Genomic DNA, 14,224 nt, shown 5'->3' on the forward strand with positions numbered 1-14,224 from the left:
TCTACAAAGGAATAGTGCAGGGCTGGACTCATCTACACTGTAAAACATCAGCACAGTTACTTGTGTGCTTCAATTAAGGGCTGACGTGTACATTTTTGTCCAGATTAGCATAGGATCAACTGTCCTAATGTGCAAAGAAATCATTACAACTGGAAAGTTTTTCCTGAACTAACAATTATTTTCATTATTGATTAATCTAACAATTATTTTTCAGATTAATCATTGACTGATCTACTCTCCCCAATACCCCAACCCCATATAGTCAGGATATTAAGGATCAAACAAACAGCTACTGTATGTGTGGACACAGTGTTTATGTGGAAGTTAGTCGTGCTTTATCTTAGTGTTATCGACGGTCCTCCTGTTCTCCTTTTGGTCATGACCAACCTTACTGGAGCCAATGTAAGACCTTCCGATTATGCAACAGAATGTTTTGACATTCAAGAAAGAAAGAACCTCTAAACTTTAGAGGATAAATTTAATTTTAAGAGGTAAAAATCTGGGTGAGCCCCAAGTGTCTCTTATGGTAAACCTAACCCCCCTCAGAAAGACTAGAATGTACCCTTTAATCTATATAAAAATTTAGTATGTGGGCTCTGTCTGTTTCAAGTTCTGTGTTTGGCCACAGCTATGCCGTTTTACGTGCGATCGATCGGGCTGGGCTTGAAACCTTCAGGGTGTGTACGGAGCAAGAGGCTAATTAGCTAATGATGTGATGATGTCAAAAGTGATGTCATAATGACACACACACACACACACACAGGGAGGCATTGTGACAAGAGTGATCAGTGATGTCATAGGGGCGCACACGCACACACTGATGATGTCATCAGTGATATAATGGGGCACACACACACACGGAGGCAGTGTGACATCACTGATGCCATAGCATTTAGTGAGCAACACACACACCTGCATGCGCCAATAGGGCAGGCAAGGCCACGCAGCAGCCGAGGTATGGGCGAGGCCGCGCAGCAGCGAAAGAAATGCAGAATACAAAAGTTACACAGCACAATAATTAAAAAGCCCTACCCATCTGCTGTCCTAGTACAACACAAGAATCTGTCTGTCTATCTATCTAAATTTGGCAATGTGGGAATTGTTTCAATTTGTGTCCCGGTTGTCCCGGAAGTGATGTCACTCACCTGGAAGTGATGTCATCACTCATCAGTGACACACACACAAGGAGGCATTGTGACTGATGATGTCATCAGTGATGTCATAAGACTGATGATGTCATTAGTAATGACATAGGGGGGCACACACAGACCCACGCTAAATTATTAGTTAATTCAGAGTTAGATGATGATATTGGAGCAGCCGGCCTTTTTCTTTTTTTTGCCCGAAGTCGTGACACAACCACACAACCGGGTCAAATGGGCGTGGCTACATAAGGTGAATAACTCCCGCACACTGTCTCCAAATGCAAAAAGTTTATTAGACAGAATAACGTTTCGGTCCTAAGACCTTCTTCAGATTCTAGAATCTGAGTTATTCTCTTTTGATCCAGTCGGGTTTTCCCTCCTCATCCGACGCACCTGTCATTTAGGTGTGCAGAAGCTTTTGCTCCTTTACATAAGGTGAATAAAATGTCAACAAATCATGACAAACGACCATCACAGACAATCACCAAAGTGATTAAAATTGCTTACGTACCTTCATTGGAAGGCTTTTAGCTAACTGATCTTTTATTTTGTGTTTTATCTCCCATGCAAGTTTTATTCTTATTTTTATTTTATTGTTATTTTTATGTTTATGTTTACTTATTGGTTTTAATGTATTTTCTTTTATACTGTGTTTTTATTTGCACTTGTTTTAATGTTTGCATGTACAGCACTGAGCTGCATTAGGTATGAAAGGTGCTATACAAATACAGTTTTTTATTATTACTTCTGAATAGCCCTCATTTTTATAGTAAGTATAGTAAGTCATTTTTATTTGATAAATGACTAACAATTGATTATGAAAAGTATCATTAATTAATTTTCTCTCAATCAACTAATTGATTAATCAAATAATAATTTATGACACAAAAGCACTTAAATGCACCCACATGTCATACTGTATTTAGGGACCTTCAAAGCAGCGCTGTCAATGAGACCTAGTAGTCAGCCTGATTGGGCTCACTCAGTCTGCTGGGATCATCCCAGACAGAGGAGGAGCCATCACCAGGCAGTCAGCCTGTGTGTTGTGTGATCTCTGCTCTGGGTCAGTATAGGCACAGTGTGTTTCCTCTTCATGACTGCAGACATGAAGCTGGCAGAGCTGCTGGCTGTGTTTTTACTTTTCTTCACTGACCAGGGCAGTGAAGGGAAGTCCCATCCCAAACCGTCCTGTCCCTATCCCCCGTCCCAGTGGTGTCGCTCCCTGGAAATCGCAATGGAATGCAAGGTGAGTAGAACTTATACCTGCTGGCATCCATCTGCAAAGTCAGGACTATGCATTTACATTTCTGTTGTTTAGCTGAAACTTCAGAATAAACTTCAAATTTTAGATCAACAAAATTACAGGCATCCAAAAAAATAATATAATATGATAATATCCCTGTGACAGTAGAATCATTATGAAGCGGCTATGGGAAAAGAGAGAGGCATCTTCTTTATTTAGCTTCATTCTGGGATGCTAAATTATTTTTTTTCTGACTGTGGAAACTATTGTTTATGAGTTATTCTACTGTCACACTCATAATTCACTCTGGAAAAACGACACTAAAAACGTAATATATCAAGTTTAACGTCTCTCCGCCCCAACCCCCCCCCCCCCCCCCCCTCCCCTTGTGGTCCATTTTATTATTTGTCCAGATGTGTACAGTAGGTTGTGTGCTTTAATACAGTATGGGTGATTTGTGAATAGCCATTATTTTTAACACACTTTTCCCATCATGTGTGGAAGAGTTCATTTCCAAAGTTTATATGATGGAAGAAGAAGAAAACACACATTTAAAATGTGAATGACTTGTTGTTACTTATGGCTGTTACCAAAACACTGTGTTTCATCGTGAGTTCAGTCGAGTTCAGTCAAAGATTCCCTTGTCGCAACTCAAATGAGAATCATGCTTTAGCAATTGAGCACCAGAGGTTCTGAATTTCCCAGAAACATGTGACTGCAGGCCAGGAGCCACACTGGAGGTCTAGTTCACATACTAGAATGTGGACCATCATGTTCTTATAGTGATGAGAGCTTATAAGAATTAATAATAAATAAGAATCTTCCAGCATCTTCTAATGACCTTGAATCTATTGGAACAGATAACAAATTCTCACATACCTACTTTAAAGTCACAAGTCAGAGGCAGACATGAATCCCCCCCCCATTGCAGGTTGTGGTTGCGGTAAATATCACAAGAATTGTGGCATAATATCATGAAGGTAAATATGTTGCAAAATGCACAAGCTTGTATGAGAACTTATAAAATACGATATGAGAGCTTGAAGAACAAAAATGTGAACTTTGTAGGCTATGTTTAAATGTTCACTTGTATAAAATAGGGTGGGTCAGGCGCTCTCACAGCTACAAGTGAGTTTTGCAACACACTTATCGCAAGAAGTGTTGCAAAAGTCAAGGCATGCAGATCATCACAGTGACTGTCACTGTGATGCAAGAGAGCACATTTTGTGAAGTTGCAGTGACGGATTTGAGTTTTTTTTTTTTTATCACATCGTATTTTACAAGTTCTCACATCAAGTCTACAAGCTTGCGCATTTCGCAACACATCTCGCACGCTGGGGTGGAGACTCTGGAGATGGTGCGCCATGGCTGCAGTTATGGAAATTGATCGCTCCGCGGGCTCCCAAAATCGTGATGGGCAGACAGACAGACAAACACACACCGCCCACCCAACTAGGCATGCAATTATGCGCCATGGCTCATACTACATCACAGTTGCTCGAGTGACATCACTGATGACATCACAATTGCTCAAGTGACATCACTGATGACATCACTGACATCACACTTGCTCAAGTAACATCACTGATGACATCATTGATGACATCATCACTGATGACCTCACTGTGACACACCAACGCCCACACCGCCGCCACAGACACTACTTAGCCAATTTTAAATTTTTAACTATGATTACCTTCATATTATGATCCCAATAAAATCCATCTTGGTGATCTTTTCCATCTTTCCAAATTCACTGTCTTCTGTCTAATTCTCCAGCTTTTATATAGATTCAGGTATGGTGTCTCCGCTCATAGAAAGTCTATGACCATAGTAAAGCAATATTTGAACAATGTCTTACAGGTTTGTTTTTCGTGGTATGTACTGTAGGTGCAGAAGCAGTGTATGGAGCTGAGCGCCACCAGGCCCAACCCGGCCGTTCCTCCAGTGGAGGTCACTCTGTACTATGAGAGTCTGTGTCCGGGCTGCAGAGAATTCCTCACCCAGCAGCTCTTCCCTACCTGGACCATGCTGCACAGCATCATGGCCGTCAAACTGGTCCCCTATGGCAATGCTAAGGTGCGCTAAACCTTGGTCCATTATGGCAACACTAAGGTGCGTTAGCCCTACAAGGAATCAAGACTCAAACTTGGTTTTCCTTCTAGGAGGTTCCTTCAGCAAATTCTCCCTTCACCTGTCAGCATGGAGAGCCTGAATGCCACGGGAACATGATTGAGGTTTGCATGCTGACTGCTTCATCACCCAGAGCACAATGCATTTTCTGAAACAAGAATAATGAGTTTGGAATGATAATGTGTTCCTCAGGCCTGTATCATCCATTCAGCAAGCCACGCAGCAAGCTTTCAAGTCATCAACTGCATGGAATCAGCAGCCAATGTTCTCACCGCTGCACAACCTGTGAGTATTTAAAGAAAAAACATTTGCCGACTCTCAACAAACGTCTTCCGCAAGACCCGCAGTGGTATTGGAATTTTGAAACCAGGTTGAACAGAAATTTGAATTGCAACGTTAGCTTGCATAGCATTCCAGATTGTGTGGTCAGTAGTCTCTCACACTGTAAATGGATTGCCTGGATTTCTTCATCCAGGACTTCCAATAGCTATAATCTTTCTAGAGAATTAAGAGAAAGTTGACTGTAGTCTCATATTTCTTGGTATGTTATCTGCATCAATCACCTGATCAAACTTTGAATAAACTAATACACTAATATTGTGTTGTTGTTGTTGGTGATGCTGCTCTGTTGTCTTGGCCCAGTGTTTGCAGCTTTATGCCCCTGCAGTGCCGTGGTTCAGCATCGAGTCCTGTGTGAAAGGAGATCTGGGCTACAAACTGATGCACAACAACGCCATCTTGACCAGAGCGTTGAACCCTGCCAAAAACCATGTTCCCTGGGTCACCTTCAATGGGGTAAAACACAGCTGACACTATGAACTGCATCTGTCCATCGTGACGTGGCTATAAACGATCAATTTTAAAAACATTTCTCAGTTATTGAGTTAAACCTCAGTTGGTGGAGCCCCCCCCCCCCCTTTTTTTTTTGCAAATGTTAACTAACAAAATGGCAAAAAAGGAACTAGTCTAAAAAGAGGCCAGCTAACTATTGTAGGTAATAACTTATGGTAAGTAAGTAAGTAAGTAAGTAAGTATGGTATAGACTATATTGTGGGTTTTTTTCAACTAGTAGCAGCGCACTAGGCTTCATATACGAGGGATCAGCCGATCAGCATTTTTGTAAACAAACGGGGTGGAACCGGCAATGGAACCCTATGGAGCCTGAGCTTGAGGGTCTGACTGTAGCCGGCTGACCCTGTTTACATTTTAAAAACTGCAACTACACGACATGCATATATTATACATCAAACTCTTGAGCTACTTCTGCTCTCGCTCAGAATGTCAAAATATAAGCAATGTGATGTATAGTTCTTGAGATATTAACGTTTGTTTGGCACAACTCATACTATTAACTGCCGCGGTTCCAGGTATTTTGTGGTGTCGTGATGTCACGCTGTTGTTTTTTTCACTGGGCTAACCGCTACTTAGTTGGAAGAGCTGTGACACTTTGGTTCTGCCCAACCTCAGCCAATCGGTCAAGAGGATATTTCATTTTCATTGGTGTACGCAAGCGTGTGATTTTAGGTGACAGTTGTGTACAGTACATGTCTGACATGTAAAACAGACTCTCAAAGATAATGGGCTTTCTCTTACAGGAATACACAGATGAGCATCAGGAGAAGGCAATGTCATCACTTTTCCATTTGGTGTGTCAACTCTACAAGGTGACGATCACTTTGAACATACAGGACTGTAGACCCTAGACCCTGTGTTTCAGTAGCTTCTGTGCCTAGTGTGTTATGTGTGTCTCTATATGTCTAATACATATATCTGCATTAGTGCTACTTTCTCCAAATCTTTTTTTTTTTTTTTTAATGAAGCGATTCTGATTCTTAGAACTTATTCAGTTCTAAGTATAGAGCCTGGTGTTCAGTCACTTGATGGGATTGATTGTGATATTAATGTTTGTGTTTAGGGAGGGAAGCCGCCTGCCTGCACCGGAGCGCAGGTTAAACTGGACAGGAGCTTATGCTGAACACAAGTGATGACCAGCGTCTGTTCCCTTCCTGCAGAAACACAGCAGATTATAAGCAGCGTAAAGATCTGATGATGTGAGATAACAAGTTAGACATTAAACTTCATGCCCAGTTGTTTGTTTTGCATTCCTGTCCTTTTCCCCTTTAGGTTATTGCTGCTGTCAGATGAAAACACATGTGTGCTACAAGGTTTATTTTTCTGTGAGGAAGAAGATAAATTAAAGTAGTCAGGTACCGATAGTTTGAAATTATAAAGTGGGGTTTCACAAGGCTAAGCTTTCAGTTATGACAATAAAACCTTTTCGAGTCGTTTGTTGGGGAAAGCCATAACAAAACTGCCTAGAGATCCATTGTGGGGGGTGAGAGAGAGGACAAAGCAGGAGAGAGAGAGGACAGGGAGAGAGGCAGGAGAGAGAGGACAAGGCAGGAGAGAGAAGAGAGAGGACAAGGCAGGAGAGAGAAGAGAGAGGACAAGGCAGGAGAGAGAAGAGAGAGGACAAGGCAGGAGAGAGAAGAGAGAGGACAAGGCAGGAGAGAGAAGAGAGAGGACAAGGCAGGAGAGAGAAGAGAGAGGACAAGGCAGGAGAGAGAGAGAGGACAGGGAGAGAGGCAGGAGAGAGGACAAGGCAGGAGAGAGGACTTCAAGGCAGGTTCAAGGCAGGAGAGAGAAGAGAGAGGACAAGGCAAGAGAGAAGACAAGGCAGAGAGAGGACAAGAGAGAGGACAAGGTCGACCACCATTTCCCCCCCCCACTGTCTGACCTCCCCTCCTGTTCAACAAAATGCCCTCCTCTGCCATCTATGTATGTATCTCCCGGCCTCCTTCCTCTCACCCTGTTTGCACTCAACCACTCTACTACCATCTCTGCAGGGACTGACCCGCAGAGGAGAGAGGTGAGCAGGCACAGTCCCTGCAGAGATGGTGAGAGTGGATGAGTGAGAACACGGTGAAGGAAGGAGACCGGGAGATGGCAGAGGAGGGAGGGGTGGGATGGGGGGATGAGGGAGGGGAGAGGAGAGGAGGGGGGGATGGGATGAGGGAGGGGTGGGAGGGGGGGGGGGGGGGTGGGAGAGGGGGGAGGGGTGGGGGAGGGGGGGATGGGGGAGGGAGGGGTGGGGAGACAACTTCAAATCCCCTGCAGGAATCGAACCTGCACCGGGGTTGTTAAGGTGACCGCCTTAACCCCTAGACCATCAGCCTAGGTAACTTACAATGGATCTCTAGGCAGTTTTGTTATGGCTTTCCCAATGAAAGACTTGAAAAGGTTTTAGTGTCCGTACCGGGATTCAAACCACCAACCTTTGGGTTGGAAGGCATGGTCTTTAACCACTGGACTACAGCCCAGCTCAAACACACAAAACATTCAGCAAGTCAAATAGATGTGGTTAAGATTAGGGTTTTCTTAACCATGACCATACCCTAACCCAATTGATATGGTGGTGGTGGTGGTGGTGGTGGGGGGGGGTATATATATATATTTTTAATATTTTGTTTTCAATTATTAATATTATTTTCACATTTACTAATCATTAACCACTCTATTCAGGAATTGACCGACTAATCAGCAACTATCTAATGATTAACTAATATATTCACGAACTGACATGTATTAATCATTAAAGAAAAACAGTTAACTACTCTGAGTCTGCACTGAGTGCTCATAAGTGTCAAAATAGAAAACCAGATTCAAACATAGGCAGAATGGTTCCAGGTCCATGTTTATCACCAGGCTGTTATTGAAAATAAGAATTTGTTCTTAATTAACTTGCCTGTTTTAAAGGTTGATGATGATACCAGAATGTTAGCACAACAATACAAAACTCACAGCAACAAGTAGACCAGTGGTTTATTGATAGTATTCTGTGACATCACCACACAGACATCTTGGTCTGATTGTAATCAATTAACAGGTGATTACAATCTAATTACACACAGCCAATGAGCTGTGTGTAGTGTAAAGTGCCATATTGGTCGGAAATGCACGTGACATCATGGGAATACTATGAATAGACAAGTCCAAGTGAATCAGTTGTTATTAAGCTTTATACGAGGCGGACGAGTCTGTTGTGGCCTTCACCTTGTCAGTCTCACGTGAGCATGGGCGCCTGGCCAATCCCGGCGCTTGACTGCTGCGTAGGCGGGCACAGGGCGTGGTTGTTGCGTAACCTATGTGCGAATAGAAATCACGCATAGCTAACACAGCAGTTGTCAAGCAGCAGAGAACATGCAGCCAGACAGAGAAAAGTCCAGAAATCTGCCTGAAATCTCTGGCTGCAACATACTGAATTTCTCCATTGGTTTGGGGTGAAAATAAATATATTGTAGGCGGAGTTCCCAGCATGCCGGAAAGCCATTAGAAGAAGAAGACTCGGTGTAATGGTATAAAACTATAGGAACAGTGAGTGATCCCTGACCCCTCCCCTTTAGACTACAGGAAAACCAGATGTGAGGTAAAGGCATGACAAGAAAAACACGGGCAGTCTGATGTAAATTTCCATATAATTTATTGGCATTTTCCATTTAAACACCCTGAACTCCCGAGACTCTTTTGGCTTCAAATGAGAAACAATCTAGACTTTTCTCTCAACAGACATTGGAGTGGCAGACGTACAGTATACTGTATATACATACATCTCTGTAAGGTATACTTGATTTCTCGGCTCTGGGACATGAAAACAAAACTGGTATCTCTTACAGTACTTTGCCTGGAAAAAGACATGTATTAGGAATAAATATCTGGTAGAATTGCGCAACGAGAGAGAACGAGACATGGAGGTTAACGGTAGCACTGTGGCAGTGTTAGCGCGTGACGCCGCACGCTGCTCGTCAACACATTTAACACTGTAGGACAACTTCCTGTAAAGAGCCGCAGCACTGTGTGAACACTGCGCCACCTGCTGTCTCTTAACCCATTGATACCTGATGCAGCATTTGCGTGTATATCCCTCATTTGTGCGTGTATCCCTTTAAGACCGTGAACCGCGTTAACGCGGTTCGCGGTCTTAAAGGGATACACACACAAATGCTGCATCAGGTATCAATGGGTTAACACCTCAGACCGTCACTAGTTAGCTGAGACACTGACAGTGCAAACACACCAGACACCCAAACACCATGAATAGCCTGGAAGCACAGCCAGCTTCCTTTTGGCGCCACTGGAAACCTGAAATAAATATGTTTTGAGTTTGTCACAACACCAGGGTTGGGAGGGTTACTTTAAAAATGTAATCCGATACAATTACTAATTACCTGTTAAACATTGTAATCAGTAACATAATCAAGGATCACAATATAAAAGTAATTCCTGCATTTGACTACTGGAGTCTGTAGGCATGCTCTGTAATACCTACAATTTCAGACTTTATGTGTTGGTTACAGCAGGCTTTCAGCCAACCTATCACCTGTTTCTCATTAATAATAATACAATAACAATACTAATATTTCCATCTTTGGATTACAGTGCACTGATATCTGGTTTCTAGGCATTTATTTTTGGGTGCACTGGTCCTTTTTAAGAGCCAAAGCAAAGCACGTCTTCTGTGAATGGCCAGGCTCCTGCTTGAGCTGAGCTGGTGTGTTTGCAACGTGTCTCTGTTCTGTTGACTGAACTCTGCTGTAGCATCTCAAAACATTTCTGCTTCAATGTTTTTCAAATTCACGGAAATCCCTTTTGATGAAATTGCCATGCTAAACTTGTAGGTGTGATGTTTCCCCCCCCTTTTTTCTTGAGGAGAGCGATATGTTTGGGGACGGCTTTAGCTCAGGAGGTAGAGCGGGTCGGCCAATGACGCAAGGGTTGGCGGTTCGATCCCCGCTCCCTCCCAGCTGCTGTCGTTGTGTCCTTGGGCAAGACACTTAACCCCAAATTGCTCCCGATGGTGTGTAGGCACCCTGCGTGGCAGCCTGCCGCCATTGGTGTATGAATGGGTGAATGTAGACTATCTACTCATTGTAAAGCGCTTTGGATAAAAGCGCTATATAAATGCAGACCATTTACCATTTACCATGTTTCTTAAAAATGGAGGATTCTTACAATGCAACTTTTAAATGGTAATACATGAGATTCTTGTTTTTTTACTTTAACCGAAAAATAATTTTGAATTCTCTCGAAACTTCAAAGCTAGTCAACAAAATGAATAATTGTCCCTCCGCACTGCACTTCCCACAGATCACTGACCTGTCAATCAAACAGTGTGGGTGGGGCTTGGATTCTCATACAGTTTGAGTTTCTCTTCTCTCTGTCTGTTCTGCTCATGCTAACTACACAGTTCTTCTTCTTCTGTTTATTCCAAACAAACCTGGAAATGTTGGATCACTGTTGAAAAAATGACAATTATTTATATGAAAATGGCCTGGATTATTATACTATTATATTATACTATTATTATTCCCTTTGTATGAGAATTTGTACAGAGGAAAGAAATGGAAAGTGGACTTGTACTGAAAAGGCACCTGGTTTAAACAAATCATGACACAATGGAACAATTTTGCTTAAAAGTCTGAGACGGCTGAGGTCAACATGGCATTTCCATCACGTGGATTTTTTCTTTTTCTTTTTTTTAAGGCACAGGAGGCCAAAGAGTGTGCAGTCAGCAGATAATGGATCGTAAAATAAGGGTTCCAACACACTTTCCTTTTAAAACGCACACTTTTACAGAGCTGAATGTGTTGTATGATGTCTAATGTAATCTGCATCTCAACATTATGACTGTCAGGCGTTCTTTAAGAGAATATTCTTCACAAACAGTAGGCTATGTCATTCTGCGGATCTAGTCTTAATTAATTTAACTCCACAAGTGTTAAAGGGACTCGTATGAACAAACTGATAAAATGATGTTTATGCAGGAGTTAAATGAACATAGATCATTTGACTGTGTACTGAGAACAGGTGTATCATCAGTACAGAATCATAATATAGAGCAGAACTGCGCCGTCTCATTTTGTAGTCGGCTCATAGGCCACTGCTCCTTTTACAGGGAAACGCCACCATAGGAAAAGACTGAACAAGAAGCCGAAAATACTTCAAACAAACTATTTAATACTGGTTAAATTAATATTGATATGCCGAAGAGTTGTTTTATTGTTGGCTTCAATAATAATAATAAAAAGACGGATCTGCAATGTGTTTTTTTATAGAGTAGAGGTGACACCGTCAATGTGGATGATGCATGTAACCTGGTGGAAACTCATCAGTGGGCTGGATACAGAGTCTATATAAGACAAGTACTATTGTCGATGTATCTTGCGCCTTCTATGGCTGGCTGAGTTGAAATATTTCATCATGTCATGGTGTCTTTAGGTCATTTATAAACTACTGTAAATTAATTCTGTTCTTTTTCTATAGATTTTTCTGGTACTGCTATTTTACATTGAAGTCAATGGCGAGTGGCTTGTGTTTAACCCCCTAAAAGGGGCGCGCGGCTTTGACATTTTTCAAAGTACCCGGATGTGCTGGTCTGGTCTATCACGCTTGTCATGAGAAAACCTTGTAATGCATCTGTCATGTTTGAACTTCAGTAGAAGCATCACACATGGTTCTGTAAGGTTTGAGAAACCAGTTGGCTCATGAAATACTTTACAAAATAAACTCAGAAACACATTGTTGTCAGGCAAGACTCTTTTTTTCCCTTCGTTCATGAAAAGTTGGTCTTTTTGGACATACTCTACAAGGTTTTCATCTGACAAGCGAATACATATTTCCATCCTTTTCCAAACTGTAATTCCCAAACCTTTGAAAGCCTGGGAATCATGCAATTCTTTCTCCAGCCAGTTCCATTAGTGTGCGTAGGAACCCTTTAAAAATGAGTCAAACGACAATCTGAGGTATTAAATATCATCCAGCCGAGAGCGACGCAGGGTGTTGAAAACAGTGCAATGGCCCTTTAACACTATACATATACTATGTAGGCTGCAGCCGCTTCTACCACAGGTAAGGCTGAGCAATGAAGCTAATGGAATACTGTGTTGGACTAGTGTTTTCTACTACGGCCTAACCAGGAAGAGCATGATATCTTCTGTAGTGCTCGCTCGCTCGCTCGCTTCCTGGCTTTTCTACCTCAGTGGCGTCGACAGAACACGCTTCTACACTGAACTGCTTACAGAAAAACGCTCATGAACTTGTGAAACTACAACACATCCTCAAATCTCACCCGTCTGATTAGGAACGGGCTGAACGGACGCATCCTAGATTGAGCAAAAATCTAATAAATCGTCTCCTTTAAATACTGTTAAAGTTCATCTGTTAAAGATCATTCGTAAAAACTAACTATAAAGTCAGCGACTTTGATACAATCATCAGGTTAAAATCTATGGTGTAAAAATGTAGAGCATCTTAGGCTGGCAGGTGTTTTGTGTCTGTTAAAACACTTCATGGCACACAGTTTTCCCAGTGGAGCGTTCTCCCCCCCACCGAAAAAGACAGAGAAGTGGGTGGTGGACCGACGCACAAACTGTATTGTTTGGACTAGAGGCAAATACATTGTCTGTCTGCTGGTCTTGAAAAGGTTTTGAAAAAAGGTTTTGGTGGTTTACGTCCATCAAATGTTCTATAGTTAGTTTAGCGAGTAGGCAAGCTGTGAGCTCACAGGTAAGAAGTGGCATTGACTTCTGAATTTCTATACGAAGTGCTCTCTGTGGCTGCTTAGTTCCCAGCCCGGCTTCTCTGTACCTTCAGCCAAACTGTGCTGTGATCATTCGGCCTGCAGGGGGCGAAGCTCTTTGACACTGAACAGGAGAGCGAGACGCTAAAGTGCTACTGTGGAGGCACCTGATAAAAAAAGAAAGAAAAAAAGGCGCTTTTGAAGCACAGAAACACAGACGAGATCAGGAAAACGCCAAACTAAGAACGGTTCCGAATCAAATTTAAAATGTTGACACCTATTTAAAAATACAATCCATCACGTCAGGTAAAAAAAATAGAGATCAGACTAATCGTATTAGTGGTGTCTTTTGGGTTTTCAACAGGTGAGACTGGGGGTCACCCCTGAAACACAAACCACAGCTTTAGGAACAGATTCAACTTCAATTCATTTTCATGATGCTACACATTCTCTCTATTATTATGTTGCCAAATTTTCTAATAAAGGGTTTTGATCAAATGTAGAGACAAGACAGGTCAAGCAATATTTCAGTTTAGTGTCTGTGGCAACCCACTGTGTGCTACATTAGAATTATTTTCTCTTCATACCCTGAGGTTTAGGTCGGTCGATTCTCATCTACAGCCTGTATTTGGTAAAATGATTCATCATTCACATCATTCTCAAGCTAAAATAAATCATACTCACACCAACTGAATTCAACAATTTCAAAAATAATCTCCAAGACCCTGTCGCACCGCCGCCATCCTCATCTGCCGCTCACGTCTGAATGTCACAAACAGTTCTTTGAGGAAGACATCTACGTTTTTTGTTCCTTTTCTTCTGGTCAGCAGACCTGGACGGGCTTTGTGTGTGTGTGTGTGTGTGTGTGTGTGTGTGTGTGTATGTGTGTGTGTGTGTGTGTGTGTGTGTGTGTGTGTGTGTGTGTGTGTGTGTGTATGTGTGTGTGTGTGTGTGTGTGTGTGTGTGTGTGTGTGTGTGTGTGTGTGTGGGACACTCCCAGCTGAAGCCACAACAAAGCGGGACGGGACATGAAGGCCATTCAGGCCGAAGAGGCGGAAACGATTCTTCTTGTTTGACAAGATTTAAAACACTGAAGCAAAGGGGGACAGTCCCTCTGCGGGCGGTCCA

At 42.4% G+C, this 14,224-nt stretch overlaps 1 protein-coding gene across 1 annotated transcript; it reads left to right on the top strand.

The window, feature by feature from the left end:
* The first annotated feature begins 2,280 nt into the window (after positions 1–2,280).
* Positions 2,281–6,556, top strand: LOC310786591 (gamma-interferon-inducible lysosomal thiol reductase-like). Its single transcript, XM_083647821.1, has 7 exons — positions 2,281–2,391; positions 4,279–4,467; positions 4,554–4,625; positions 4,714–4,806; positions 5,164–5,316; positions 6,117–6,185; positions 6,437–6,556. Exons 1-7 carry the CDS (start codon positions 2,380–2,382, stop codon positions 6,494–6,496), a joined length of 648 nt encoding a protein of 215 aa, XP_083503947.1. The 5' UTR covers positions 2,281–2,379; the 3' UTR covers positions 6,497–6,556.
* Positions 6,557–14,224: the final 7,668 nt, after the last annotated feature.

This window comes from Poromitra crassiceps (genome assembly GCF_964638095.1).
Source record: "Poromitra crassiceps genome assembly, chromosome: 12".
Classification (NCBI taxonomy): domain Eukaryota; kingdom Metazoa; phylum Chordata; class Actinopteri; order Beryciformes; family Melamphaidae; genus Poromitra; species Poromitra crassiceps.

Bases quoted from the DNA above. Each gene is read 5' to 3' on its own strand.
- LOC310786591 (XM_083647821.1), top strand. The intron at 4,468-4,553 runs GTGCGCTAAACC...TTTTCCTTCTAG, and splicing joins TCCCCTATGGCAATGCTAAG to GAGGTTCCTTCAGCAAATTC. The intron at 5,317-6,116 runs GTAAAACACAGC...TTTCTCTTACAG, and splicing joins CCTGGGTCACCTTCAATGGG to GAATACACAGATGAGCATCA.